Raw genomic sequence first — 27,519 nt, 5'->3', positions numbered from 1 at the left:
CTGTGGGCAGCTACAGAACAGCCAACGTGCAAGCTTGGAGAGAGGGGCTTTCTGAAGGGAGTCCACCTAACACCCGGGACATTTCCAAAGACCTCACTGCCACAAGAACATTGTACAAAAATAGAGTTTATGGGTTTCATGAAATATGAACAAGCCTGCAATAATCTGACAAATGGTTGAACAGTCAATGCAAGGTGGGTTACTAAGTACACTGGAAGCCAAGGAGTCGATAGTCTCCATAAAAATAAGTTAGAGTCCTTCAAGGTCTTGGCTGTCCTGTCCTGTTGTTTCCGTACCTACTCGGTATATGTGGGAAGGTCGGCCTCAATCCCTGGCCTGCCCCAAATCCTGGAACTGTGAGTCCTTGGCTGAGCACACTGCTGTATGGTGTGTGTCCACGATTGAGACCCAAACCATATGGCCTTGTCTGTGTGTTCAGAAGAATCACCGGGCTCACGTTTTTCCCAGGGGTATTGAAGGCAAACTCCGGAGGCGGGCTGTTAGGTTTGGCTGGTGTTGATGTGACCGGGGTCACAGCATCGGTGCTCTTTAGCAGAGGCATCGGGATGATGTGATGGTCTGAGAAGTGCAGGACGCTGGGGGCCGCGGGCCCAGACATTAAGGCAGGTCTCACCCAATCATCCTTGAAAATCTGAACAGTCAGGGTAGACACAAGTGTGTACAGCCTGTTGGTCACATGAGCAAGAACCATCTGTTCGTTTGCATCGCGTCGGATTCTTACATGGACAGATCCAGCCTAAAAGAGGGAAAAATCATAAAAGACTGCTTAGAATTAAAATACTAAGAATTCTGTCTATAACTTGACTGGTACTTGGTTTTTTTTTTTTTTTTGCTTTTTCGAGACAGGGTTTCTCTGTGGTTTTGGAGCCTGTCCTGGAACCAGCTCTGTAGACCAGGCTGGTCTCGAACTCACGGAGATCCGCCTGCCTCTGCCTCCCCTGCCTCTGCCTCCCAAGTGCTGGGATTAAAGGCGTGCGCCACCATTGCCCGGCGGTATTTTTTTTTAAATAAAAAAAAACATAGCATCTTGCTATTTACTGCTGGTACTAATCAACGTAAATGGTGACTGAATTGATCTGTGACCCTTTAGCTGAAAGAATGCATACAGGGTCCCGAGTTTGATCCCCGGCCCTGCATAAGCCAGGCACAGCACGGAACCGCAGAAAAGCTGGGACTCTATCCAGTGCAGATGATCTGAGAAGACAACTGCCTCTGCCCCAGAGCTGATAACTAAACGGAATTTAAAGAGTAGAAGAAGCGGTTGGCTGTGGTGGCGCACGCCTGAGAGGCAGAGGCAGGAGGATCTCTGTGAGTTTGAGACCAGCCTAGGTTCAACTGAGAGACCCTGCCTCAATATGTTAGTTAGGGGTAATAAGAAAGATACCTGACACCAGCCTCAGGCCCTCCACACCTGTCCACAACCCCCCTTCACACATGAAAATGCATTACAGGAGATAGCTAGTTGGTACAGCCATTCTGAAAGGCAATTTGATAATTTGTATTAAAATCTGTAAAAATTTGATTATTTCATAATTTACAAAACTCACTTCTAAAAACTAATTTTTCTTTTTTTTTTTTTTTTTTTGACAAGGTTTTGGTTTGTCCTGGAACTTGCTATGAAGACCAGGCTGGCTTTGAACTCACAGAGTCCTGGAATGAAAGGCGTGTGATACTGATACTATGCCTAGCTAAAAATCTTAAAGAATAGTCATGGGTATATATAAAAATTATTTCAAAAACTGCTCATCACAGCCTACGTAAACAGGACAAATGAAAACTCATCTAAGTGAGCACCAGAGGACTGACGAAGGCATTCGAGGGTATTTACATAAAATTCTACAGCCAGTAGAGCAGATGCTGGGGAGCCCAGGTGTGTCCTAGTGGCAGAGTGGAAGCAGAGACACCGACCGACCTACAAACCCCAAAGCAGTTAAACAATAGCTGGAGACTGGAAATCCGAGACAGGCAACCGGAGAAAGCAGCCGAGAGCAGAGGGCTCTGGCACACTTCAGAGACGGGCAAACACACTGGATCTGCAATGGAGCCCGGTGAGCTTACAGAGCTAACCAGACATAGCTCCTGTCTAGGACAAAGGCCCACATTAAGAAGATCTGGGGGCGGGGGGAGCTGGAGAGATGAGAGATGGCTTAGCGGTTACGGGCACTGGCTGCTCTTCCAGATGTCCTGAGTTCAATTGCCAGTGCCAGGGATCACATGGTGGCTCACAGCCATCTGTGATGGGATCTGATTCCCTCTTCTGATGTGTGTGAAGATGAAACACTCATATCCATAAACTAAATGAATAAATATTAAAAAAAAAAAGAAGAACTGGGAAGAAGAGAATCTACACTGAGTCCAGCAGAAACAGCGTGTGGGGGAGGTTAGGCCAACAGGAACAGTCAGGGAAAGACAACTCTTCCTCATTAGATCCCCACGTGTTTATAAATGTTGCCCTAAGTAAGCCACTCTTCATTTTAAAGTTCAGGAGGGCTGGAAGGCTTAAAGACAAGCAACAGGGCTGGGTGACGCTGTGGCATATGCCTTTAATCCCAGCACTCGGGAGGCAGAGGCAGACGGATCTCTGAGTTTGAGGCCAGCCTGGTCTACAGAGTGAGTTCCAGGTCAGGACTGAATGGGGAAAAAAGGGGGGGTTTTATGGGGTTGGAGAGAAGGTTCAGTGGTCAAGAGCACTGGCTGCTCTTCCAGAGGTCCTGAATTTAATTCCCAGTAACCTCACGGTGGCTCACAACTATCTATCTATAGTGGGATCTGATGCCTTCTTCTGGCATAAAGTCATACATCATATATGCAGATAGGGCATTCATATACATAAAATAAATAATAAATAAATCTAAAAAGAAGAAGAAGAAAGGACAAGCAACAGAAGCCATGCCTTTAATCCCTGCACTTGTAAAGCAGAGGCGGGTGGATCTCTGTGAGTTCGAGGGCAGCCTGGTTTACACAGTGAGTTCCAGGACAGCCAGGGCTACACAGAGAGACCCTGTCTCAAGACAAACGAGCAACAACAACAACAACAAAAAGAACAAACAAACAGAAGTTCATGTAAGTCAGATGTGATGGTGCATGCCTAGAATGTCAGTATTCAGAAGGCTGGGAATAAAAGTCTTGTGAGCTCAAGGCAATCCTGGGATACAAGACTGGGTTCCAGAACAGCCTAGTCTGCAGAATGAGATGCTGTCTCAAAAGAAATCAAATAAATAAACAAACAAAAATATGTATTAGAAGAGTAATAAGAGGGAAAACTGTGAAGCATGAGGTCCCAGATTCAATTCTCCACAGCTCCAACAACAACAACAGCAACAAAAAGCCTCCAGTAGTATCAAGGTTAAATTAAAAAGAAGAAAGAAGGGGCTGGAGAGGTGGCTCAGAGGTTAAGGGCATTGCCTGCTCTTCCAAAGGTTCTGAGTTCAATTCCAACAACCACATGGTGGCTCACAACCATCTGTAATGGGGTCTGGTGCCCTCTTCTGGCCTGCAGGCATACACACAGACAGAATATTGTATACATAATAAATAAATATTTAAAAAAAGAAGAAAAAGATCCTTTAATATCAATAAAGAAACTGAACCTGTCAGTATTTTAGATGCCATTAAATAGAACAGAGAACCCAAGCTTCTGTGAAAATGGTTTAAAGATTTATTTTATTTTTTTGTGTTTTGCCTGCATGTATTTTTTTTTTAAAGATTTTATTTATTATGTGTACAGCATTCTCACTGAACGTATGCCTGCAGGCCAGAAGAGGGCACCAGATTTCACCATAGATGGTTGTGAGTCACCATGTGGTTGCTGGGAATTGAACTCAGGAACTTTGGAAGAACAGGCAGTGCTCTTAACCACAGAGCCATCTCTCCAGACCCTGCATGTATGTTTGTACACTTTGTGTGTCTGGTGCCTGCTGAGGTTGCCCAGGATTGGAATTAACAGAGGCTGTGACCTACCATGTGGGTGCTGGCAATAACTCAGGTTCTCCAAAAGAGCAAGTATTCTAAACACTGAAGCCCCCACCATGAAAATTTTAAAGAAATTCTACTGTAAGTTTTTAAGTTTAAAAACCATGTTTAAATTACACTAAACAAACTTGCAGAAAGCATACCAATGAGCCAAATCCAAGGGTCCAAAAGTGTTCATTTCGGACTTCTAAGACGCCATCCAAGGTAGATACCTAATCAAAACACAGAGCAGTTTATCAGTTACCTGCATTAGACATAGCAATGTATGCATTACAGACTTGCTGAAAGCCTAGAAATGTCTCAGCTAAACCCTGAGCAAGGACACACATCAGCTATCAGAGGTCTCAGTTAAACCCTGAGAAGGACACACATCAGCTATCAGAGGTCTCAGTTAAAGCCTGTTTGTTCAGTCCTGACCCAGGCTGCCCCACTCCTTGAGCCAGGTGCAGCCTGCTCTGGGCTTTACCGTGCTATGGTTTTATTTCTGAACAAGGTAGATAGGTTTGTGACAATCATTTGTGGTGCCTGCTTTCCTCTGTAGGGTGTGTATGTCCATGTTAGCTGTGTCTCTGCCTGGCTCCTCTTCTAACAAACCTCTATTTGAGTGTAGGCTGTCAGTAAATTCCAGCACCAGATACAGCCATGGGGACAGGGGTAACAAAGACATAGGCAGGGCCAGGGTTCAGGCTGGGACATGCATTCAGCTGTGTTGGAAAAGTGGCCTTTGAGACTGACAACCAAGAACTGAGAACAGCGTCAACATCCTAACCAATATTTCTTCTTCATTAGCAGGAGGAATTTTCTTACAAACTAATAAGTCAGGTGGATTATCTTGCAGACACGGACTTTTGCCTTGTGTCTTCAGCCCACTCCCTTCCATGTGTGCTTCCAGTCAACTTAGCTTCCAGACTGAGCAGCTGCTCAAGTGCTCACTTCCGTCCCTGTGCTACAACCTCCACCGTTAGTGAACACAAACTCCCCCGAATAAAATTCTCGACTTGAATAGATTATACCCACCCTTTAACTTCCCTAACATAAACTTTTTAAAAAATGACTTATTTGCTGGGTGGTGGTGGCGCACACCTTTAATCCCACCCAGGCAAACAGACCTCTGTGAGTTTGAGGCCAGCCTGGTCTACAGAGTGAGTTCCAGGACAGGCTCCAGGGCTACAAAAAGAAACCAAAGAAAAACCCAAAAACAAACCAAGAAAAAGACTTCTTTATTTTTCCATCTTACCTCTCTGATCAGCTTGTCCAACTGACCAATAACATGAGGTGGTGTAGTCTAGAAAAATAGAATAAAGCATGAACAGCTAGGGAGAAAATACTTTTGCAATAATGGTTCTGAAGCCCCCTTCACACCTACAGATTTCACACCAGCCTTTGAGTTTTCACATGCGTCCTACTGTGATTTAGAAGAAGAGGTCTCACTGGCTCAGCAGGGTGACATCACTAATTGGCACTCACTCATTTGTGGGGTTTTGTTTGTTTTTGAGAAAACTTAGATTAAGGAAAAAACTGCTGAGAGTAGGAGGGGCTCCCAGAGAGGAAGATGCCAAACTCTTTTTCTTATGAAGAAGCTGCTCTCTCTAGAATCCCATGAGACTTAAGGAACCAACCAGCCAGGGGCTGAGTGATGATGGCTCAGCAGTTAAGAGCCCTCACCACTCCTGTGTGTGGAGAGACACACCTTTGGAGGATCTCTGTGACCACACAGTGAGTTCCAGGGCTGCTAGGGAATTGAAGGAAGACCTTGTCTCAAAAAACCACAAACAAACAAAAGGACCAGTTTGTTCCCTAACTGGAAGATCCCAATTGCCTGTAACTCTAGCTCCAGGGGACCTGAGCTCTCTTCTGATACCTGAGGGCTCCTCCCTGCACAAGCTGCACACACAGACAGATGCTCAGGTGCACACCATCCAATGATGGGAAATAAAAAGAATCACCGGTAGCTGGGCACTGGTGGCGCATGCCTTCAATCCCACCACTTGGAGGCAGAGGCAGGAGGATCTGAGTTCAATGCCAGCACAATCTACATAGTGAGTTCAGGATGGCCAGGGCCTAGAGAAACCCTGTCTTGAAAAACAAAACAAAACCAAGGGTAACTAGACTATGTATAAAACCCAGAGCCTATTTACCCAAAGAAATTAAGTCCCTTAAAAAATACTCAATAATATTGCTTCCCTTTAAAATTCAATTAGAGGCAAATAATTGTAAATTCATGATCACATGCCACAGGGAACACAGAAGAACGTGAGCCTAAAATATTACAGGGCAATGAAATTCCAACCAATTTCTGCTAAACGAGTTTCAGAAATTACTGTTTGACTTCGCTGCTAACACAGCTCTTCAATCTTTAATATTTTAAATATTTATATTTATCTGCTAGTACACATGCCAGGTTTCTACCTGGCAAGAGAACACGCGATGCCGACAAGAGCCTCACCTGGAGAAGGGCTTTCCCACTGTACACACTCATGGGATACATGGTGCCGAAGGTCATCAGGGCAATGGCTATTGCAGATGCGGTGTCTACAGCAAAGTAATTACTGCAAGGAAAAACAACTCTGCATCTTACAATTGATAACTAACAGTCATTATCAAAAACAAAATAATTTTTAAAAAATCACAACAGCTACCTGTCAAGAAAGAACCTAAGAGGAAAAAAAATCCAAACAATCCCCAAAGAGTCAGCTTTAAAAATCCCTGCCTCTCAAAGTTTAGTGGGAAAATAATAACGTCAGTTAGTGTGCAGGGAGACGCGGAGCTAAGCGAGCCTTGCTCTCCACCTCGACGGACCCCACACCAGAAAGACCGCAGGCCTGAAACAAAGACTTCAACCACTAAGTTCTGATTCAGGGATAAATGACTTTCATCAGTGATTCCACCCTTTTTGCTCTCAGAAATTCTTGTGTTAGTACTGAGTTGGGTGTGATGACCCACAGATTGAATCTCAACCATTAGAAGGGAGGGGCAGGCAGAACTCTAAGTTCAAGGGCAGCCTGGTCTACAGAGCAAGTTCTAGGACAGCCAGGGCTACACAGAGAAACCTTGAATTAAAAAGGGAACAGAAGATTTCAGTTTTCCAGGAATCTGTAACAGTGACATTATAGCTGAAGGATTATATTGCATCAATGTTTCAAATTCTAAAGGAGGTGGGGCACATGCCTTTAATCCCAGCCTTTAATCCCAGCACTCAGGAGGCAGAAGCAGGGATCTCTGTGAGTTCGAGACCAGCCTGGTCTACAAGAGCTAGTTCCAGGACAGGCTCCAAAGCTCCAGAGAAACCCTGTCTTGAAAAACCAAAGCCAAACCAAACCAAAACAACAACAACAAAAAACCAATAAAACTCAACACATTTATGTCCCCTTATGGGGAGGGGGGATAGAAACAGAAATAAGACACAGTTTCTGCTGTAGATGGAGCAAGAGTACACAGATAAAAGCTACAGTGTCGCACTGTGTGTGTTAAGAGAAGTCTCAAACTGGTCATGGCACAGACCAGCATGAGGGAGGTAAAAGAAGGAGGATCCACACATGGCCAGCCTTGGCTATGTACTAAGTACTAAGCCCCAGGTCACCCTGGGCTACATGAGGCCTTATCGTAAAAACCCAATAAATAAAGTAATAAAGTAAGAGTAATGATCAAGTCTGAATCTCTATAGGACATTACTGACACACAGAGTGAGCAATGAGGCTACCAGGGTGGGCCTAATTCAGAAAAGCGAGGGCTAGAGAGACGGCTCAGCAGTTAAAGGCAATTGTGGCTTTCCCAGAGACCATTCCCAACACTCACAACGGTCTGCAATTCCACTCCCAGGGCATCCAAAACCTTTCTGGCTTCTATGGGCACTAGGCACATGAAGACATGCATGCAGACAAAATATCCTTACATTAAATAAACAAATGAGGAGTTGAGCTTTCAGAAATGAACAAAATGATGGGAGGAGATATTCCAAAAGTGAGAGCAACGTGGGCGAGGGGATGAAGACCATGATGCAGACACGGACACCGGTCCAGACGGGTGCTGACTGTACAGGAGCCCAAGCTAAAAGCCTTAAAGTTTTACAAACACAGGGATCTGCAAGTGGAAAATCCTGCCGGTTATTGGAAGAGACGAGGACGGTATGAGTAGTAATGTGGAAAACGACTACAGAGATGGTGAGAACGGAAACAGAAGCAAAGACGGTGATGATGACAATGGCTTTAAATAGCGGCAAAATAGCAGAGCAGACAAAAACACATTAAGAAAATACTGGCTGGGCGGTGGTGGCGCACATCTTTAATCAGGCAGGTGAATCTCTGTGAGTTTGAGGCCAGGCTGGTCTACAGAACGAGTTCCAGGACAGGCTCCAAAGCTACAAAGAGAAACCCTGCTTCCAAAAAAAGAGAAAAGGAAAAAAAAGAAAAGAAAAGAAGGAAGGAAGGAAGGAAGGAAGGAAGGAAGGAAGGAAGGAAGGAAGGAAAGAAAGAAAGAAAGAAAGAAAGAAAGAAAGAAAGAAAGAAAGAAGAAAGAAAAGACTGAGTGTGACTGCAAGCAGGGACTGAAATGGTGACTGTATACCTCAGTCCACAGTGCCATTATTCTCAGCAGAGAAAAGGTGGGATCAATCCAAATGTTACCGGCAGATGAGTGGGTAAATACAGTGTGGGATTCAGCCTCAAAAAGAAAGGAAATGCAGATATATCCAACATGGATGACCTGTGAAAACACTGCTATATGAAACACAGGCCAGCCACAAAAACACGATTGTATGATTTTACTTATATTGTAGTTAAAATGAGAAGCAGAATGTAGAATGGTGGTTACCAGGGATTCTGAGAAGGGAAAATAGGGAGGTATTATTTGAATGGGCATAGAATTTCAGTGAGGAATGTGACTGTACAAAAAAAAAAGTGAATGCACTTAACTATATGTTATAAAAATGCTTACAGTGAGAATAAAATCCCAGCATATCAGGACTAGGGAGGTGGCTCAGTGAGTTTTAGCCTTTGCCTCCCAGGCCTGATGCGGAGCCGGCTCACTAAGGCTCAGGTAACAAGCTGGATGTGGTGATCCGCAATCTGCACTGTAATCCCAGAGTTCCCACAGTGAGACGGGAGGCAGGGATAGGAGCAGCCCCAGAAGCCGACAGGCTAGCGAGTCTGGGGCATGTAGCAGATGTGAGGGATCTGGCTTCAGCAAGGCAGGAGCATGCACCCAGATGCCGGCACCCAAACAAACAAATACTAGAAGAGAAAGGACCGTGTGTACTGCACTGTGCACTGCACTGGGAGAGTTAACAGCTGACAGCCGACTCACACAGAAAATGTCAGAAAGAGCGTCCACTGATGGGCCAGGATGCTCAGGTGCGGAAACACGACCAGGAGTCAGGGAGCTAACGCCTTGGAATTCAACGTAAGTATAAAAACGTAATTGCCCGTGACTTTTTAGAAAATATATAAAAAAGATCATAACAACTAAGAGGCCATTACAATACACACCACTGCCTAAAAGGTAAGTCAGCCAGACAACTGAGCTGTAAAATGTTGATCTAAAGGCAGATGTAATGTCTATTTTTAAAAGGCTTTAGTTTTATTTTGAAGCTGCATCTGGCCTGTTCGTCTTTCTCCCTCTCAGCTGCAACAGCAGCTCTGACCTAGACAGCCCTCCTCCTGCCGTTTACCCGTCACGCCAGCAGGAGGAATTCAATCATTTTCTGGCTCTCGTTATAAACTGTGGTGAGGAATACTGACGCCTGCTTCCCTTATTTTTTCAGATGGAAACACTTGAGGATAAGGCCTGACCAAGTTGCACGGGGAATTAGCAAAACTGCTAGAAGCCTAGCCCCAAATCCACCTTGTCAATGCCCTTAAAAAGAAGGTCCCAGGAAAAAGCACACCTGATAGTAATACAATATACTCACTTAATTTCAATCAGCATGTATGTTATACACAGAGCAAACGCCCCAGCAAGGTCAATCAGGACAAATGGATTCATACGGGGCAGGAAGATACTGCTGAGTCCTGGGATAATGCCACACAAACTATGAAAGACCAGACAGAGTATTCGTTAGAAGAATCCACGCACTATCAGTACGAACATTGTTACAGATAAGGTGGACTTTACATCTTACAGCGCAAAGAGGACTCGGGCACAAAGATCTGCCACTGTAGGGAATTCTTCTGCGCCATGGGTTAGAGAGAATGAGAACTGAACTGAGAGCAGCTCCCGCAGTGATCTCAGCTGCAAACCTGAGCTTCCGTGATGGAAACACCTCTGGGAATTCTTGTTAAATCATGAAAGCCAGGAAGTTCCACAGCATCTTACCTTCGACTAAGGTCTGCCACATGCTCTTGAAGCCAGCTCGTACTAGCAGCTTTAAGGAGAAAATACTTAAGTTATCTCTATAGAAGAATAAACCATTACTAGAAAAACAAATTCGAGTTTGCAGTGTCCATGTAACATGACAAAGGGCAATGCCTCTCTTTGCAGCTACAGCTGCTTCCCTTGTCTTGACCAAACACTAAGTCTAAAGCAGTCTCAACTTCCACACACAGTCGAAAGAATTAGAGGACTTGACACATGGCTGGTATATTTAATGTAGCTTTAGGGATGGCAAAACGGCTCAGCCTGATGACCTGAGTGTGAGCCTTGAGACCTTTCATTCCATTGTGATGGAATGAAGGAACTGATTCCCCTGGTTGTTCTCTGACCTTCGTGTCATGTCATGCAGCCCTCCCACAAAGAGTGAATATATTTTTTTAAAAAGCTACAAGGATGGGCAGTGGTGGCGCATGCATTTAATCTCAATACTCGGGAGGCAGAGGCAGGCGGATCTCTGTGAGTTTGAGGCCAGCCTGGTCTACAGAGTGAATTCCAGGACAGCTAAGGCTACACAGAGAAACCGTGTCTCGAAAAACAAAACAAACAAAAAGAAGCCCAATAGATTTTCTAATAACCAGTAAACTAAAACAAAGACATACCTTCAGAGACATAAGCAAAAGGCTTATTCCGAATAGAAAGCATCGTGAACAGGTTGAAAGAAAGAGCCACAAAAGTACCAACTAATAATCTTCCCCTAAAAAGAAGAAAACATTCACCTTGAATTCTTTGACAGGTAATTCCGGTCTGTAACTTCAGAATGTGGAAAATAGGGGAAAGGGCGGGGAGAGGGATGGCTGTAACGGTCTGCACACCAGAATCCAAACTTGTTTCTAGCCACAGAACTTACGCCTTGCCTGCTGCTGCTCCACTTACACAGGACCTGATGGGCCTCTTAAGGGAACTCGGGCTAACATGCTGGGCGAGTCAGATGTTCCTCAATTAACTAGTAAGAGCCCACAGAGTTGGTGAGCAGTGGGCGGAAAATGCACTCTTTTCTAAAGGTCACATGGAAAGTTTTGGGGGTTAGGTGTTAAATGACAGAACACTCACGAGAGCTGGTTTAGTGTGCTGACCTAGGCCTGAAGTTACAAAATCCTTCCTGTGCCATTACAAAGTCCAGGGTCTGGGGACTGTTAAAGGCGAAAGGGAGAGATGGGATTTGGAGGTTCTCATCCTGAGATGTAAGTGATAAGACACACAGCCATACTGTGAACTCTGACGCGGGACAAAGGAATAATGGAGCAACTAGTAACTGGGATTAGAAACAGCAGTAAATTACACCCAAATAAAAGTCTTTGTGTGCGTCAGTGGTAAAACACATGAAGCCCCGTGACTGAGATTAATCCTCATGGTTGTGATAAATAAATAAATAAATAATCCAGCTTACGTGTGTATCTCAGGCTGCTCCAAAAAACGTTCTGCACTAAAAGAAATAAAAATATATCAAGTAAGTTCTGTAAGTTATAAACCTAAAAATCCACATTAAATACATAGTTCCATATTATAAATACATAGTTAACCACCCCAAAGTTCACACAAATCTCTTAGTACATTTAGTGGAGTTGGTGCCAGGACATTAGCAGGTAGGTTTTGCTCAGTGTTCAATGTCAACACTCCTCTACCAAGCCCACTTCAACGGGCCGCTGAGGAAGTCCAACCCATGACTGCATTTAGTGCTACCACAGAAAAAACTAGAGGTGGAAAAGAAGGAGTCCAAAATAAGAGAAGGGGTCTGGAAGAAGAAGTTGTCCTATCGGAGCCCCAGCACTGTCCATTACAATCTGCATGTCACTCAAACCGCCACTGGAGTCTCTCATATTTCCAACTGTCACAGGTGAGGCTAATCATAATACATACAAAAATGTACCTTTCTTTTAGTATAAAGAGAGCTCCCAACTGTGCCAAGACGGTAGACGCAAACACAGCCAGGACTTCTAATCTTTCAAACCTGAAAGCAGATAATTAGTTTGAATGTCAAAATCCCTCAATTAATAAACCAGTCTTCCTAGAACATATATACATTCAAATATTTACTGGCTTGGTACATGTATGAGCAGCCTACTGGTAGCCAGCTCCTGGACGACAGGAATTGTAGACGAGTGTATCGACACAGTGGGTAAAAGGATGATCTGGTTGTGACATCTGCACCTTCCTGACTGTCAGGGTTGCTTGCTCATGTGTGTCCTTCCCAGAGCTATGCAGAAAAGGACCCCCACACAACAGAGCTGTTCTTCAATCAAGGGCATAGACTTTCTATTTCATACCTGATTCTATAACCATTTATGGCCATTATTTTTTGTAGAAATAACCATTATCATAAGAGCTAACACTTAACTGACCCATTCTGTACTGGTCATTACTATCCGTGTGATTTCTATTAACCCTTAAGTACTGTACTGGCTCACCTTGACTGAATAAAGAAACACCTACAAGACTAGCAAAACACACCTTGGGTGAGTCTGTGACGGTGTTTCCAGAAATAATTAGAAAGCGAGGGCTCTAAAGTAATTAATGTACTGATGCTCGATGGTCATAATACGGGAGTCCTAACTGGGAGGAGGCAAAGGGAAGAGATGGGGACTAGCTAGAGGAAACAGTGCGCGGCGTGCCCTGTGATCTGGTCACTTCCTGTATGCCTCTTTGCTCTGCTGTCTGTCCTCCAAGGAGCAGCTGTCGTCTCCTGTCCTCTCCACATCGATCATGCTGTGCTCGGCCTCGCATGGCCAAGAGACCATGAACTGAACTCTGAAACAGCGAGCCAGAACAACTCCTTCCTTTACCAAGTTGTTTTGTGGGTATTTTGTCATTGCAACATAAGAGTAACCAGTATGAGTCATACAAGGGTGCCTTCACACCTTCTAACACAGTCAGAGCCCCCTCCATTAGAAAAAGCGCATCTTTCAACTCTCAGTGAGTCCCATAACCATAGAAACAGAAGCTTCACAGTTTTGTTAGCTCACTGCTAAATCCAAAGTCTTACAACAGAAATCTATCTCCATCAATGCAAAATATTGAAATATATCATAGCACTTATAAAATTCACTTGCTAAAATTCTTCATACTGTCTATGACTAAAATATCATTCAAAAATATTAAAGAGTTTACCGAGATGAATTTGTTAGTATTTCTTTCATAAAATATAAAACAACTGAATATAAATATTTTAAATATTTTTATTTTTATTATATGTCATTTCTAGACTCTTCCTAGAAAATATTTCTTACGTACGCTCACTATTTATCACCATGTCACTAAGCAGGTGACATTTATTTCTATTTTCCAGAAATACTATAGCCAGCATTTCTACCATTATTATTTTAACAAAAATTATTAGTTTAAGCAAAAACTGAGCAGAAAATAAAATGATCTGAACTTACCCAAATGAATAGACAGGGCTAGGCTTCCTCATCATTACCCAGTAGCTTATTAAACATGTTATTAGACTAAAGGAAAACAAACTTTGCATTAGAACATTAGAAAGATGGACAGAAAGACATGCATAGACAAATGAAGTGGGGCTTTTGTTTGTTTTGTTTTTTTGAGACAGGGTTTCTCTGTATAACTAACTCCCTATGTAGACTAGGCTGGCCTATGAAGTAGTTGTTTAATAAGGGTTTATTTTACTCTGTGTGTGTGCGCATACACACACACACACACACACACACACACACACACACACACACACACATGTATCGCCTGCAGGCGCAGTGGAGGCCAGAAGATGGTGTCGGATCTCTGGAGCTGAGGATACAGGTGGCTGTGAGCCACCTGACGGGACTGCTAGCAGCTTACTTGGGTCTACAGCAAGAGTAGCAAGCACAGAACCCTCTCTCCAGTTTTCCAACAAACTAAGTCTTTAGAATCCCTTGGTGTTGAGAACTATTCATATACAATAGGTTAATAAGAAATTATAATTCCTAGTTAACCGTATCGATCCTCCTAACACATGCTTCTCTGGATGACAACAGCTTTAAAGTGAAGACTGAGCGAAACTGTAGCACACTAAGTCAGCTACACAGAACTTCAGTACGCAGTTCATCTATGTGGCAGGCTCCTGACTCTGGGCCATCTCCCCCTCCTTCTTACGGTGCATGCTGCCACAGTGTCCATGAGAGATGAGGACACCATGGCCATAGACACTCTGGGTTGGAAAGGGTTTATCTCAGCTCAGAGCTCTCAGGTCACAGTCCATCCCTGAAGGAAGTCAAGACGGAACTCAGGCAGGGCAGAGAAACCTGGAGGTGGGACTGATGCAGGGGCCATGGAGGGGTACTGCTTACTGGATGGTTCTTCAGAGTCTAAGCTTGCTCAGTCTGCTTTCTTATAAACCCCAAAACCACCTGCCCAGGGGTGGCACTACCAATGTGGAACCCTCCCACATCAATCATGAGTTACAGACTTGCCTACGGGCAAATCCTATAAAGGTATTTTCTTTTTTTTCTTTGTTTTTCGAAACAGAAACTTGTTCTGTAGACCAGGCTGACCTCAGACTCACAGAGATCCATCTGCTTTTGCTTCCTGAGTGCTGGGATTAAAGGTGTGAGTCACCAATGCCCAGCTGAGGCATTTCCTTAACTGAGAGCCCCACTTACCTAATGACTCTAGCTTGTATTAGCTGACATAAAATTAGCCAGGAGGGAGTGGATGTAGCATTGTGTCCTTGTGTCAGGGCTACCTGAGCACTATGTGATAACAGAAGACAGACACTGAGTGACTAACAGGCAGGTCTACAGTGTGTGCAAACTGCACACAAGATGATTCATGCCCTGGGCTGGGCGAGTCAGGACAGTGCCAGAGTTCACCACGCTGCTCAGAATAGCATGCAATGCAAAGCCTGTGAGGAAATAGCTTCTTTCTGGATTCAGACTGCAGTCGGTAAAACCATGGATCAGGGAGACTACTGGAAACATTAAGTTTGTCAAGGGTAACTAAATTCGGGAGAATTGTGTGATTTTAACGTTTTCTAATAATTAATGTGTATTTGTGTGTGCACTTGAGCACAGGTGACCAAAGACACCAGAGCCTGCTAAAGCTGCTGGTTCAAGCCATTGTAAATCACCTGACATGGTACTAGGGGAACCTAACTTGGGTCCTCTGGAAGAGCAATACAGGCTCTTAACTACTAAGCCAGTGTCCAGGTTTGTGTGTGTGTGTGTGTGTGTGTGTGTGATTTTAAGTACATGATTTGTAATTTTTATGTTTGTTTTTGAATTTTTTTTCTTTTTTTGCTGTTGTTGTTTTTGAGACAGGGTTTCTCTGTGCTGGAGCTCACTCTGTAGACCAGGCTGGCCTCAACCTCACAGAGATCTGCCTGCCTCTGCCTCCCGAGTGCAGGGACTAGAGGCGTGCACCACCACCACCCGGCTTCTGTTATCTTCAGCATGTGCGCATCCTAAGTTAATGCCTGGGTATTCAGTTTCTGTTGTTAGAAGGGGAAATATTTTCTTGTTACACCACTGGGTGCTGTCATTTGTGTTGTCCATTTCTATGATAAATCTACTTATTTAGCTAGTTACTTTCCTTTAAGCAAAGATAGGTTAGTAAATAAATCAGTGTAATAAATTCTAGTTTGTTGTCTTTAAATTTTAAAGGATATTTAAAAAACTTACCTAAAAAGATCAAAAATGGTGAGGTAAGTATAAGCAGTTAAAGCTGCAAAACAACAGACAGACTCGTTAACATGCACTTAATCCACTTTCATTACTGCTATCTTAGATGTGGGTGTGGGGTGCTGAACCCCTAGAAGCAGAGGTACAGATGGTTCATATGAGTACTGAGAACTGAACTCAGGTCCTCCACAAGACTGACAATCATTTTTTTAAAATTTATTTTATGTGCATTGGAATGAAGGTTGCATACAGTTTTGAGTCGCCATGTGGGTGCTGGGAATTGAACTCAGGACTTCCGGAAGAACAGCCAGTGCTCTTAACCTCTGAGCTATATCGCTCCAGCCCCTGGCAAGCATTCTTAACCACTGAGCCATAGCTCCAGTTCCTATTTGGGGGGAGGGGGGTGTTGGAGACAATTTTAAAAAATATTTATTTTTAATCTTTATTTTATGTATATGAATGTTTCTACCTGCAGGTATGGTGTACACTACACCTGTGCAGCACCCACAGAGGTCAGACGAGGGCACAGAATCCCCTGGAACTAGACTCATAGGGGTTGTGAGCCACCATGTAGGTGCTGGGAATCAAACACAGGTCCTTCATAAGAGCAGCCTGTGCTCTTAAACATTAAGCCACCTTTCTAGCCCCCTCCTAATCCATTTTTAAGATAACAAAATATCAAAAGAATTTGAAGTTCCTGATCAATTTTATACATTTGCAATTTTATACTAAATATGATTAACACATAAAGTCAAAGCAGTGTAAACTTAAGTCACACCCCTATACCAGAAAAAATGAAGCTGCCAAAGGCTGAAACCCTAAGGGCATTCTTGTGCCTGCTTCTGGCAGCTGGTTACTAGTTTTTGTTCTTATCTTATTTCAGATTTATGTATTAAATTCATAAATCGAGCAGCCTCTTTCCTCCCCTTTCTCCTCTCCCTCTTCCTCTGTCTCTCCCTCTCTCCAGAGTTGGAGACTGAACCCAGCGCAGAGACGCTGGGCAGGCGCACCGTCACTGTGGAGATTGAACCCAGAGTCCTGGGCAGAGACGCTGGGCAGGCGCGCTGTCACTGGGCTGCACTCACATCCTCTCATACTGTTCAGACGTCAAGGTGCGAGAAGAAAATGACAGACGTTCTCTCTAATGGAATAACTACTAAGCTCTAAACATCTTCCTTATAAACTGTACAAGTTAAAGCTTCAACAGAACACACTAAGGAGCTGTGTGGCACAACTGGCTTGGAAGACTGTTGACGGAGGCTGTTTGTCAACAGAAGATTTTTCTCTTGTTTTGTATTTTTGTTTTAAATTACAGATCATGGGGATGGAGAGCTCAGTGGGTAAGCACACTGGCTGCTCACCCAGAGTTCAATTCCCAGCACCCACATGGCAGCTCGCAACTGTCTGTGACTCCAAGATCCGACAGCCTCACACAGACATGCACATAAACTAAAAAAGAAAAATAACTAAATTATAGATCACTTAAAATGTCATGTAAAACAAGGCTAGGGATGTGGCTCAGAAGATAAAGGACTTGCCTGGAATATAAAAAGCATTGGGTTCAATCCATGCATAAAATCAAGAATGATGGCAAATGCCTATAACCCCAATACTGGAGAAGTAGAGGGAGGGGGCAGACATTCAAGGTAATGCTGGCTGTAGAGTGAGTCTAAGACCACCCAGCGCTACATGAGATTCTAGTTAAAAAACAAAACAAACAAACCTAAAGAAAGTCCAATCAAATAACTGAACTCTACTGTTCACAGGGATGTTTAAATATATTCTTGTAAAAATCAATGCAGGGCCAGCAAGATGGCTGAATAGGTCCAAGCCCTTGCTACACCAAGCTTGACACACCTGGGTTCGATCCCTGGTCCGAATGGTGAACAGAGAGAAGCAATTCCCACACTCTGATCTCCATACATCTCCCACTTCACAAATAAAATAAATCAACTTGCTGGGTGGTGGTGGCACATGCCTTTAATCCCAGCACTCGGGAGGCAGAGGCAGGTGGATCTCTGTGAGTTCGAGGCCAGCCTGGTCTACAAGAGCTAGTTCCAGGAGAGGCTCCAAAGACAATTTAATAATATTTGTTTTAAAAAGCAGCAATCGAGGGTGAGAGAGATGGCTCAGTGGCTAAGAGCAATGGCTGGTCTTCCAAAGGACCTGAGTTCAATTCCCAGCACTCATAAGGCAGTTCACAACTGTCTATAAGTCCAGTTCCAGGGGACCTAACACCTTCATTCAAATACACTTACAAGGAAAGACCAAAGAATACAAACAATAAATGAACAAATAAATAAATAATTAAAAGTAAGTAAACAAACCAGAAATTTTTAAATTTAATATTTTTTTTTTTTTTTTTTCAAGACAGGGTTTCTCTGTAGCTTTGGAGCCTGTCCTGGAACTAGCTCTTGTAGACCAGGCTGGTCTCGAACTCACAGAGATCCGCCTGCCTCTGCCTCCCAAGTACTGGGATTAAAGGCATGCGTCACCACCGCCCGGCCTAAATTTAAAATTTTTAAATCATTTGAGCTACACGCATTTAAGAAAAACACATCCTATATAAAGGAAAATACACTGCTTTAGGGTTATATTTTGTAAAAGATTTATTTATTATGTATAGAGTGTTCTGCCTGCAAGCCAGAAGAAGACAGAATCTCAGTATAGATGATTATGAATTATCATGTGGGTGCTAGGAATTGAACCTGGGTCCTCTGGAAGAGCAGCCAGTGCTCTTAAACTCTGAGCCATCTCTCCAGCCCCCTGTCTTAGGGTCGTCATTGCCGTGATAAAATAACATAATCAAAAGCAACTTGGGAAGGAAAGGGTTTATTTGGTTTACATATCCTAAATCACAGTCCACCGAGGGAAGCCAAGGCATGAACACATATAGGGCAGGAACCTAGAGGCAGGAGCTGATGCAGAGGCTATGGAGGAGAGCTGTTTTCTACCTTGTTCATCATGGTTTGCTCAACTTGTTTTCTTGCTTTGTTTTTTTAAGATTTACTTATTTTTATTTTATTTGTATGGATGTTTTTGTTGCATGCATGTATACATATAACACACGTGCCTGCAGTCCTTCAGAAAAGGACACTGGATTTTTTAGATATGAAATTACTAACTAACCGTTGTTAGTTGCCATATGGGTACTAGGAATTGAACCCAGATCTTCTGGAAGAGCAACCAGTACTCTCAATCCCTGAGTCATCTCCAGCCCCTAAAACTTGACTTTTTTCCCCCTTAGAGACAAGATGTCTCTATGCAGCCTTGGCTGTCCTGCAATTCACTCTGTAGACCAGGCTGGCCTCGAACTCAGAGATCCACCTGCCGCTGCCTCCAGAGTGCTGGGATTAAAGGCATGGACCAAATGATTCTATTACACTGCTTTCTTATAGAAGCCAGGAGCACCAAGTCAGAGTGACACCATCTACAGTGGGCTGCGCCCTCCTCCAGGCAACACTAAGAAAACCCTCTACTGGTTTGCCTACAGACCAGCCTCACGGAGCCATTTTCCTCACTGAGGTTCCCTCCTCTCAGATGACTCCAGCTTGGGTCAAGCTGACATAAAACTAGCCAGCACATACACCTTTATTTAAAATCAGAAGCAAAAGTGAAGCTGATAAACCCAAAAGGGTCACATACCGATGCTGTTCGTAGAGCTGCACCACATGAGCAGGAAGCCCGTGCACAGCACGTTGACCGCACCAAAGAGAAGGATCTTCCAGGACTGCGGGAAGGAAAAGCACGCCCATTCACACAGTGTTGACAGAGTTCACAGATCTGTTCAAGCTGCCCAACTCACACTGAGAAAAAGCACATAATAAACCCAACTTCTTCTAAAAAGTATGTTCCATTTTCTACATCTTCCAAAATCATCACCAGGCAAGCTACCAGGAGGACTAGGCAACAGATCAAAACCCTGCCAGAAACAACCCAACAAGAATGGAAAATTTAGCTGGGTGGTGGTGGTGCACACCCTTAATCCCAGCACACAGGAGGCAGAGGCAGGTGGATCTCCATGAGTTTGAGGCCAGCCTGGTCTACCGAGTGAGTTCTAGGACAGTCAGGGAAACCCTGTTTCAAAAACCAAAACCAAACAAACAAGTAAAAATTAAAGATAACTCTCTGAATCAAGCTATTTATTACAAGTATCTGTACCAGGCATGTGAGGACAGCAGAGACCAAAACACAGCCCTACAATGTGGGCAGTGACAATAAACAAGGATTTCGGTTAATGGCGGCAGGTGCTAGGAAGCAAATAAAAAGGCAGCGGCAGTCGGACCAGTGCACTCAAGCCCAGCCTGCTCCACAGAGTGCAGTTCCAGGATGGCCAGGCTACACAGAGAAGACCTGTTTAGAAAGAAGTGGGCTGAGGAAACAGTAACGGGGAAGGTGTGGGAGGGTCTGTTCTAGACAGGCTCATCAGAAGGGACTCGCAGCACAGTGACAGAGAACAGGATCCGAGACCACAAGAGGGGTCTGAGGAGACAGCACGTGACATCCTGAATGCCAAAAATGCATTTGTTTGTTCCCCAAAAAGCATTCTTCTAGGCATGTTGGGGTACACTTGTGATTCCAGCAAGTCTGAGGCTAGCCTAAGCTACATCTGGGACTCTCAACCCCTCTCTGCCTAAAGAAAGCCAAAGAGCATTCCACCTACTCCGCGGTGCAACACTGGTGAGAAGCTGTGCGAAGAAGGGTCAGATTCTGAGCACCACACCAAAGACAGAGCTGTCCCGTTTGCTGGAAACTCCCATGTGAGGAGCGAGGGACTAAACAAGGATGAAAATGATGAAAACTTTTCTGGCTTTAACAGTTAATCTGCAAGACTATCCAGTTAACACGCAGCTGACTGAGGAAGAAGGTCCAGTTTTGACCACGCCATGACTGAAATGCCCGTGAGCCACCCAGTGGGACCCTGAAGAGTCCAAGTTCCATAAAGAAGGAGGTGGGAGAGAGGTTAGGGCTTGAGATCTAAATACGGGGCATCCATTCACAGGGAGTAAAGACAACTATGACAGCAGACAGCACTTCTAGATGTGCGAAATCTTAGAGGCGGGAGCTCACACTCCCAAGTGCAGAAGTAGGAACAGGGATGAGAACAACTGAACGATGAAGGACACGTCAGGAAGAAGAAAGCCCAAGACTTTCGGAACTTATATAATGCTGTATTTAAGGAGAAGTGACCAATTCTTGTCAACTATGGCAAATAGGTCAAGAAAGATGAGAAATGACAATGCGTGGTGATTTTGCTAACACAGATTAACACAGACACAACTGGTTTAGAAACTGTCAATTACTGGGCCAGCAAGATGGCTCAAAGGGTAAAGGTATTGTTGCCAAGTCCTAGGACTGGAGTTTGATCCCTGGGACTCACATGGGAGCAAAAGAAAAGTGATTCCTAAGTTGTTCTCTGACCTCCACATATGGCTTTGCAATACTCAAACCATGGTAGAAGGACGACTTACCCTGCGGTCAGCTGCTACAAGTCTAAATTCCTGTAGTAACTTTCCAAGAAAAGATCTCTGCGGCTTTCGAAAGAGATGAATTGTCCCCTTAAAGACAAACATAAAAAACACAAATCAGCCTTGATTATCTACTAATCTTCAAAGACCCTGTGATTTGGTAATGAACTAGCACTTGTTGAGTGTTCCACATCCCAAGCACTTCCTCTATACAACTTACATGCATTTATTGAATTAATACTCAAATAACCATATGAGAAGCAAACCATATTTGCTAAGTTCTCCAAAGTCTCCAAGCTAGTCAGTAGCTAATTCAGATGTAGGCATGTTTGGTTTTTGGAGATATAGGGTTTCCTGTACAACCCTGGCTGTCCTGGAACTCACATTGTAGACCAGTGTGATCTCGAACTTAAGACCTCTGCCTCCTGCATGCTGGGATTAAAGGCGTGCGCATCTACCACCCAGCTAAATATTTTTGGTTTTAACTAAGTACTTTTTTAAACACTAAAGAGAGGGCGGATATAACAACCATCCTACATTTCCACTTCACTGAAGTTTGAGTCAAATACTGATGCTGCCCAAAGATCCTGGCCCTGGTTTTTTTGTTTTTAAATAGACTATTTTTATCTGGAGAGAAATACATTTTCTTAAAGAATTGTGGGCCAATTCAGGAGGTCAGCACACACCAGTAATTAGAGCACACTGAATTTGAGGAGAGCCTAGGGCAATGGTTCTCAACCTTCCTAATGTTGAGACCCCTTTAATGCAGTTCCATTCCTCATGTTGTACTGACCCCAACTGATGTAGTAAGTCCTTCTGTATATGTGTTGCTTTTAATGGTTAATGAATAAAGAATCTACATTGACCTGTGATAGGGCAGAATAGAGCTAGGTGGGAAAACTAAACTGAATGCTGGAGAAAGAAGGCAGAGTCGAGAGATGCCATGTAGCTGCCAGAGGGAAAAGACTTTAGCTGAGAGCTGTAACCCTGCCGGTAGGCCACGAGCCTTGTGGTAAAACATAAACTAACAGAAATAGGTTAATTTAAGATTTAAGAGTAAGCCAAACTTATGCTTAAGTGACTAAATAATATAGTTTCTGTGTGATTATTTCCGGAACAAACAAGTGGCTCCAACAACACCCAATCAAAATTATTTTGTTGCTACTTCATAACAGTAATTTTGTTAACTCTTATGAATCATAATGAAGTATCTGATAAGTAAGATGGTCTTAGGCAACCTCTGTGGAAGGGTCATTCGAATCCCAAAGGAGTTGCAACCCACAGGTTGAAAACCACTGGCCTAGGGTACATGATAAAAACACTACCACAAGGGGCTGGAGAGATGGCCCAGTGGTTAAGAGCATTGCTTGCTCTTCCAAAGGTCCTGAGTTCAATTCCCAGCAACCACATGGTGGCTTACAACCATCTGTAAAGAGGTCTGGTGCCCTCTTCTGGCCTGCAGACATGCACACAGACAGAATATTGTATACATAATAAATAAGTAAATTTAAAAAAAAAAACACTACCACAAGGAAACAAAGTAAAAAGAAAGATGCAAGACAATGGTGGCACATGTCTCTAATCTCAATACTTGGGAGGCAGAGGCAGGCAGATTTCTGAATTTAAGGCCAGTCTGGTCTACAGAACCAGTTCCAGGACACCCAAAGCTACACAGAGAAACCCTGTCTCAAAAAACAAAAACAAATCAACAATGTATGGAAGCTTTGGAGCCTTTACCCCAAAATAAATGTTGCTTCCCAGCACACAGGAGGCAGAAGCAGGATTTCTGTGAGTTCAAGGCCAGCTTGGTCTACAAAGCATGTTTCAGGACATCCAGGGCTCTTGCACAGAAAAAAACTTTCCCAAAAAAACAAAAGAAAAAGAAAACACAGCACTTGGGAGGCAGAGGCAGGCGGATCTCTGTGAGTTCGAGACCAGCCTGGTCTACAGAGCTAGTGCCAGGACAGGCTCCAAAGCCACAGAGAAACCCTGTCTCGAAAAACAAAAACAAAAAATTAAATAAGAAAAAGAAAACAACAACAAAAAACCAGAAACAAAAAAACCAAACAAACTTATGTATATGTATCTGCTTAAATGTGTGCCACCTGTGGAAGCCAGGAGGCAGCAGGTTCTCAGAACTGGCGTTCCAGGATGTAAACAGAAAGTGCTTTTAAGCGCTGGGCCGTTCACCTCTCCAGTCCCCAGTTCATCCCATGAACTTTAATTATTTTGTTAGGTTAGGGTCACTTTTTTAAGGGTCACTTCTGGTGCCATCTGATATTGCGGAGATCTGACATTGCTGGCTCAGTTGATAAAGTGCTTGTTGCCACATAAGCAGAGGGTCTGGTGTGGATCCTAGAATCCAAGTGCCAAGCGTGACTTTACAACCTCAGTGCTGGGGAGGAAGAACAGAGAGGTGAGATCCTTGGAGTTCTTCTTTACTTTACATTTGTTTGCTTGTTTACTTGTTTGTTTATTTATTTTTTTGGTTTTTCAAGAAAGGGTTTCTCTGTAGCTTTGGAGCCTGTCCTGGAACTAGTTCTGTAGACCAGGCTGGCCTAGAACTCACAGAGATCCGCCTTCCTCTGCCTCCCGAGTGCTGCGATTGGTTAAAGGTGTGCGTCGCCACCACCAGGCTGTTTATTTTTGAGACAAGGTTTCTCATGTAGCTCTGGCTGCCTGGAACTCACTATAAAGACCAGACTGGCTCACAGGATTCACTTGATTAACTTACAGAGCTTCTGCCTGCCTCTGGCTCCCAAATGCTGGAATCAAAGGCATGTATCCCCACTATGCCCCGTTGGAATTTAAAAAAAAATTGAACATTTTATTATTTTTCAAGTGTATGGGTGCTTTGCCAACAAATGTATCTGTGTCCCACATATGTGTTTGTTGCCCATGGAGGCCAAAAGAGGGAGTTGGATCCCCTGAAACTAGATTTATATGTGGATGTGAGCCACCGTGTCAGTGCTGAGAATTGAACCTGGGTCCTTTGGGAGAGCAACTGCATTCTTAATCACTGAACCATCTCTCCAATCCTACTTAGAGCTCTTTAGTAAGCAAGAATAGCTGGGTCAATGAACTCATGTCCCCCAAAATGTGAAGGCACGCACAACGGTCCATGCCTTTAATCCCAGCACTAGCAAGACAGAAAGGCAGGAGGATCTCTGAGCTTGAGACAAACACAGTGAGTCCCTGTCTCAAAGTAAGTAATAAACAAACAAACAAGAAGTAAGTAGGTGAAGGCTGACAGCGGAAGATATCAATGTCGAGCTCTGCCTCACACACACACATACACACGAACAGGTATACATATCACATATACACGATAAGGTGGAGAGTCAATGAAGACACTCAATACTGACCTCTGTCCTCCATAATCATCCACATACACACAACATATGCAAACACGGAATACATAAAAAAGGGAGAAACTGTCCGAGGAGGCTACAAAGGACTGTTTCATGCTTCATCATTGATATGCAGTCTTCTTAGATTATTCCAAACTATAGTGCTTTTATGCTATTCCTTTTGCAGTTTATTACAGGACAATCCTCATCCTGGTACCTTGTATCAGAAGTTAGTTTTTGTAACTTTACTAATGCTAATAGTTATACTTTCTCCACATTTTCTAAGAAAGTACTATATTCTTACACAGAACATTTTCTTCATTAGAACATACAAGTCATAAAACCACTTCCTGGCTCGGCAGTGGTGGTGCACATCTCTAAATTGGGTACTCAGGAGGCAGAGGCTGGCAGATCTCTGTGAGTTCAAGGCCAACCTGGTCTACAGAGTGAGTTACAGGACAGCCAGGGCTACAAAGTAAAACCCTGTCTCAACAAGTATGGATTTCTGTGAGTTCGACCCCAGCCTGGTCTACAAGAGCTAGTTCCAGGGCAAGCTCCAAAGCTACAGAGAAACCCTGTCTCAAAAAACAAACAAAACCAAACAAACAAGTAATAACCATAAAAATTGTCACTTCCCTCTCCCAGATTCTACAGGGGGAACAAAGAACTAAAAAAAAAAAAAAAAAAAACTATGCCAGGATACTGAGACTTGAGATTATGAGGGCTGGCAGCTCAGTCAGGAAAGTGCTGGCCACATAAGCATGAGGACTTTGTTAGAGCCACAGCATCCTGAAGGAGCCTGTAATCTCAGGACAGGACGGCAGAAATACTAAGGCCCCTAGGGCTGTAGATCAGTGGTAGATTTCGTGCCTTAAGTGCTTGAGGCTACACGTTCAATCCCCAGAACTGACTTGGACCCCTGCCCTCCACACACACATAAACTCATACACAGAGTGAAGAGCAGGTAAGGTTATACAGGAAAGGATGGGAGTAGGAGATGGAGAATCCAGGCAGATGGAAGAGCACATGCAAAGTAGGTTCCTACAACAAAGTCTGCAAGCTGTTCACTGTTGTCAGAATATGGATGTTGTGTGTATTTAAAAAAAAGAAGAAGAAGAAGAAGAAGCCAGAAAGACTGAAGGCTATCTGGCAGGCTCCAAATAGGTCACTGTCACTCCCCACAGAGGACAAAGTTTTACCCATTTTCTGTATGCAAAGGATTACTGAGATTTTATGGAAGTATTATGTAAGATTTAAAAAAAAACAAACAAACAAACCAGGGGATAGAACTATGACTCAGAAGTTAAGAGCATTCATCACTCTTACTAAGGACAGGGGTTCGGTTCCCTGTGCCCACAAGGCGCTCACATTTGTCTGTAACTCCAGTTCCAGGAGCTTCAATACCTTCTTAGCTCCCAGGGCACCAACATACATGCAGACACAACATCCATACACAAAATTAAATAAAAAAAATCTTGAGACTGGAGAAATGGCTCAGTAGGTAAGAACACCTACTGTTCTTCCAGAGGACCCAAGTTTGACTCCTAGCATCCACATTCAATCTCAACTGCCTGTAACTCCATCCCTGGGATCCCAGGGGGAATCTAATGTCTCTGCTTCCTCCGACTTGTGCACTAATGTATTAGCACAAGCCCACATAACTTAAAATAACAAATTCTTTAAAAGATCTTCATTAAATTTTCAAAAATATAATTTGAAAGACTATTTTAATATAATTTGACATCCAAAGAAGAAAACTTTACGGTGGTAAACAGTAAGTGAGCAAAATTGTGCCATTGTCATGCGTAAACTACCAAGAAGGGATCAATGAGTTTTTATGACCATTTGAAAGGGCAGCTAGCACTCCTATGTCTAAAAACACAACCATCTCCTCGCTTAAATTGAGAGATTCAGGTTTGACTTCTGGATTTTGTTGTCTGTTTTTAGGCTCCCCCCCCCCCCCCAGGTAGGGTGACTATGTAACCCAGGATAGCCTTCAAATCTCAATCCTCCTGCCTCAGATTCCTGAGTTGTAGGTTACAGGCATGTGTCACTACACTCAATTTAAAAACTAACTCCTGGCGATGGTGGCACAGGCCTTCAACCCCAGCACTCGTGAGGCAGAGGCAGGCGGATCTCTGTGCGTTCGAGGCCAGCCTGGTCTACAAAACGACTTCCAGGACAGCTAGAACTGTTATACTGAGAAATCCCGCCTCGAACACCACCCCCAAAGAACTTAATCCTTTTTAGGGAAATCACGACGCTCAACAACCACGGCGGACAATAGAACCTTCAATGGCTGCTCCACTAACCCTTTCTGGAGCCGCCGGCGCCTACTGAAGTTGCTGTGTCAAGCTATTAAACACTCAAATGCCGCAAACGCGTGAACACCCGTCCACGCGTCGCTACTCTAGTCGCTATGTGGACTTGTTTCCAGACAGATGTTTATTTGACCATCAGGAGAATCTCGGGTCCCAGCTGTGGAAGCACCGGCAGGAACCCTTGAGGACCAGCGCTCTGTCCTGTGTGTGAGCAGCCGCTCCTCCCTGCCCGGCGCAGCCCCGACGACGCGGTTCCGAGCCGCGGCGGCACAGCGGGACGCTCCGGCGAGGAAGCAGCGGAAAGCACCCCGCACCGAACCCGCACACCCCACAGCCAACTCACCATGGTAAGGAGCCCTACAGCTCCCGCCGGAAGACGCTCTGGGAGTTCGCTTTACCCGAGCGGAAAGGG

The 27,519-nt window shown here is 44.0% G+C and overlaps 1 protein-coding gene across 3 annotated transcripts; it reads right to left on the bottom strand.

Annotated features, from left to right (window-relative positions):
- Nucleotides 1–155: 155 nt before the first annotated feature.
- On the bottom strand, nucleotides 156–27,519 carry Slc30a6 (solute carrier family 30 member 6). Of its 3 annotated transcripts, none has more exons than XM_050162952.1 (14): nucleotides 27,451–27,519; nucleotides 21,440–21,526; nucleotides 19,614–19,698; nucleotides 15,969–16,011; nucleotides 13,737–13,802; nucleotides 12,227–12,307; nucleotides 11,747–11,782; nucleotides 10,959–11,053; nucleotides 10,303–10,351; nucleotides 9,899–10,018; nucleotides 6,440–6,542; nucleotides 5,231–5,278; nucleotides 4,137–4,205; nucleotides 156–757 (listed from the first exon to the last, which is right to left on the bottom strand). In XM_050162952.1, the coding sequence occupies exons 1-14, from the start codon at nucleotides 27,451–27,453 to the stop codon at nucleotides 260–262; spliced, it is 1,383 nt and encodes a 460-aa protein (XP_050018909.1). In that variant the 5' UTR covers nucleotides 27,454–27,519; the 3' UTR covers nucleotides 156–259. The 3 variants fall into 3 exon arrangements, with proteins under 3 accessions (XP_050018909.1, XP_050018911.1, XP_050018912.1); XM_050162954.1 differs by lacking the exon at nucleotides 27,451–27,519 and adding an exon at nucleotides 23,542–23,560; XM_050162955.1 differs by lacking the exons at nucleotides 15,969–16,011; nucleotides 27,451–27,519.

This window comes from Alexandromys fortis, unplaced genomic scaffold (genome assembly GCF_014885135.2).
Source record: "Alexandromys fortis isolate MF-2015 unplaced genomic scaffold, M_Fortis_MF-2015_v1.1 scaffold_148, whole genome shotgun sequence".
NCBI classification, from domain to species: Eukaryota; Metazoa; Chordata; class Mammalia; order Rodentia; family Cricetidae; genus Alexandromys; species Alexandromys fortis.
The sequence above is the reverse complement of the archived record's forward strand: the minus strand, read 5'-3'. Positions and strand labels throughout refer to the sequence as shown.

Bases quoted from the DNA above. Each gene is read 5' to 3' on its own strand.
- Slc30a6 (XM_050162952.1), bottom strand. The intron at 11,783-12,226 runs GTACATTTTTGT...TATTTCTTTTAG, and splicing joins CTCTTTATACTAAAAGAAAG to TGCAGAACGTTTTTTGGAGC. The intron at 5,279-6,439 runs GTGAGGCTCTTG...CTATTTTTCTAG, and splicing joins GTGGGAAAGCCCTTCTCCAG to ACTACACCACCTCATGTTAT.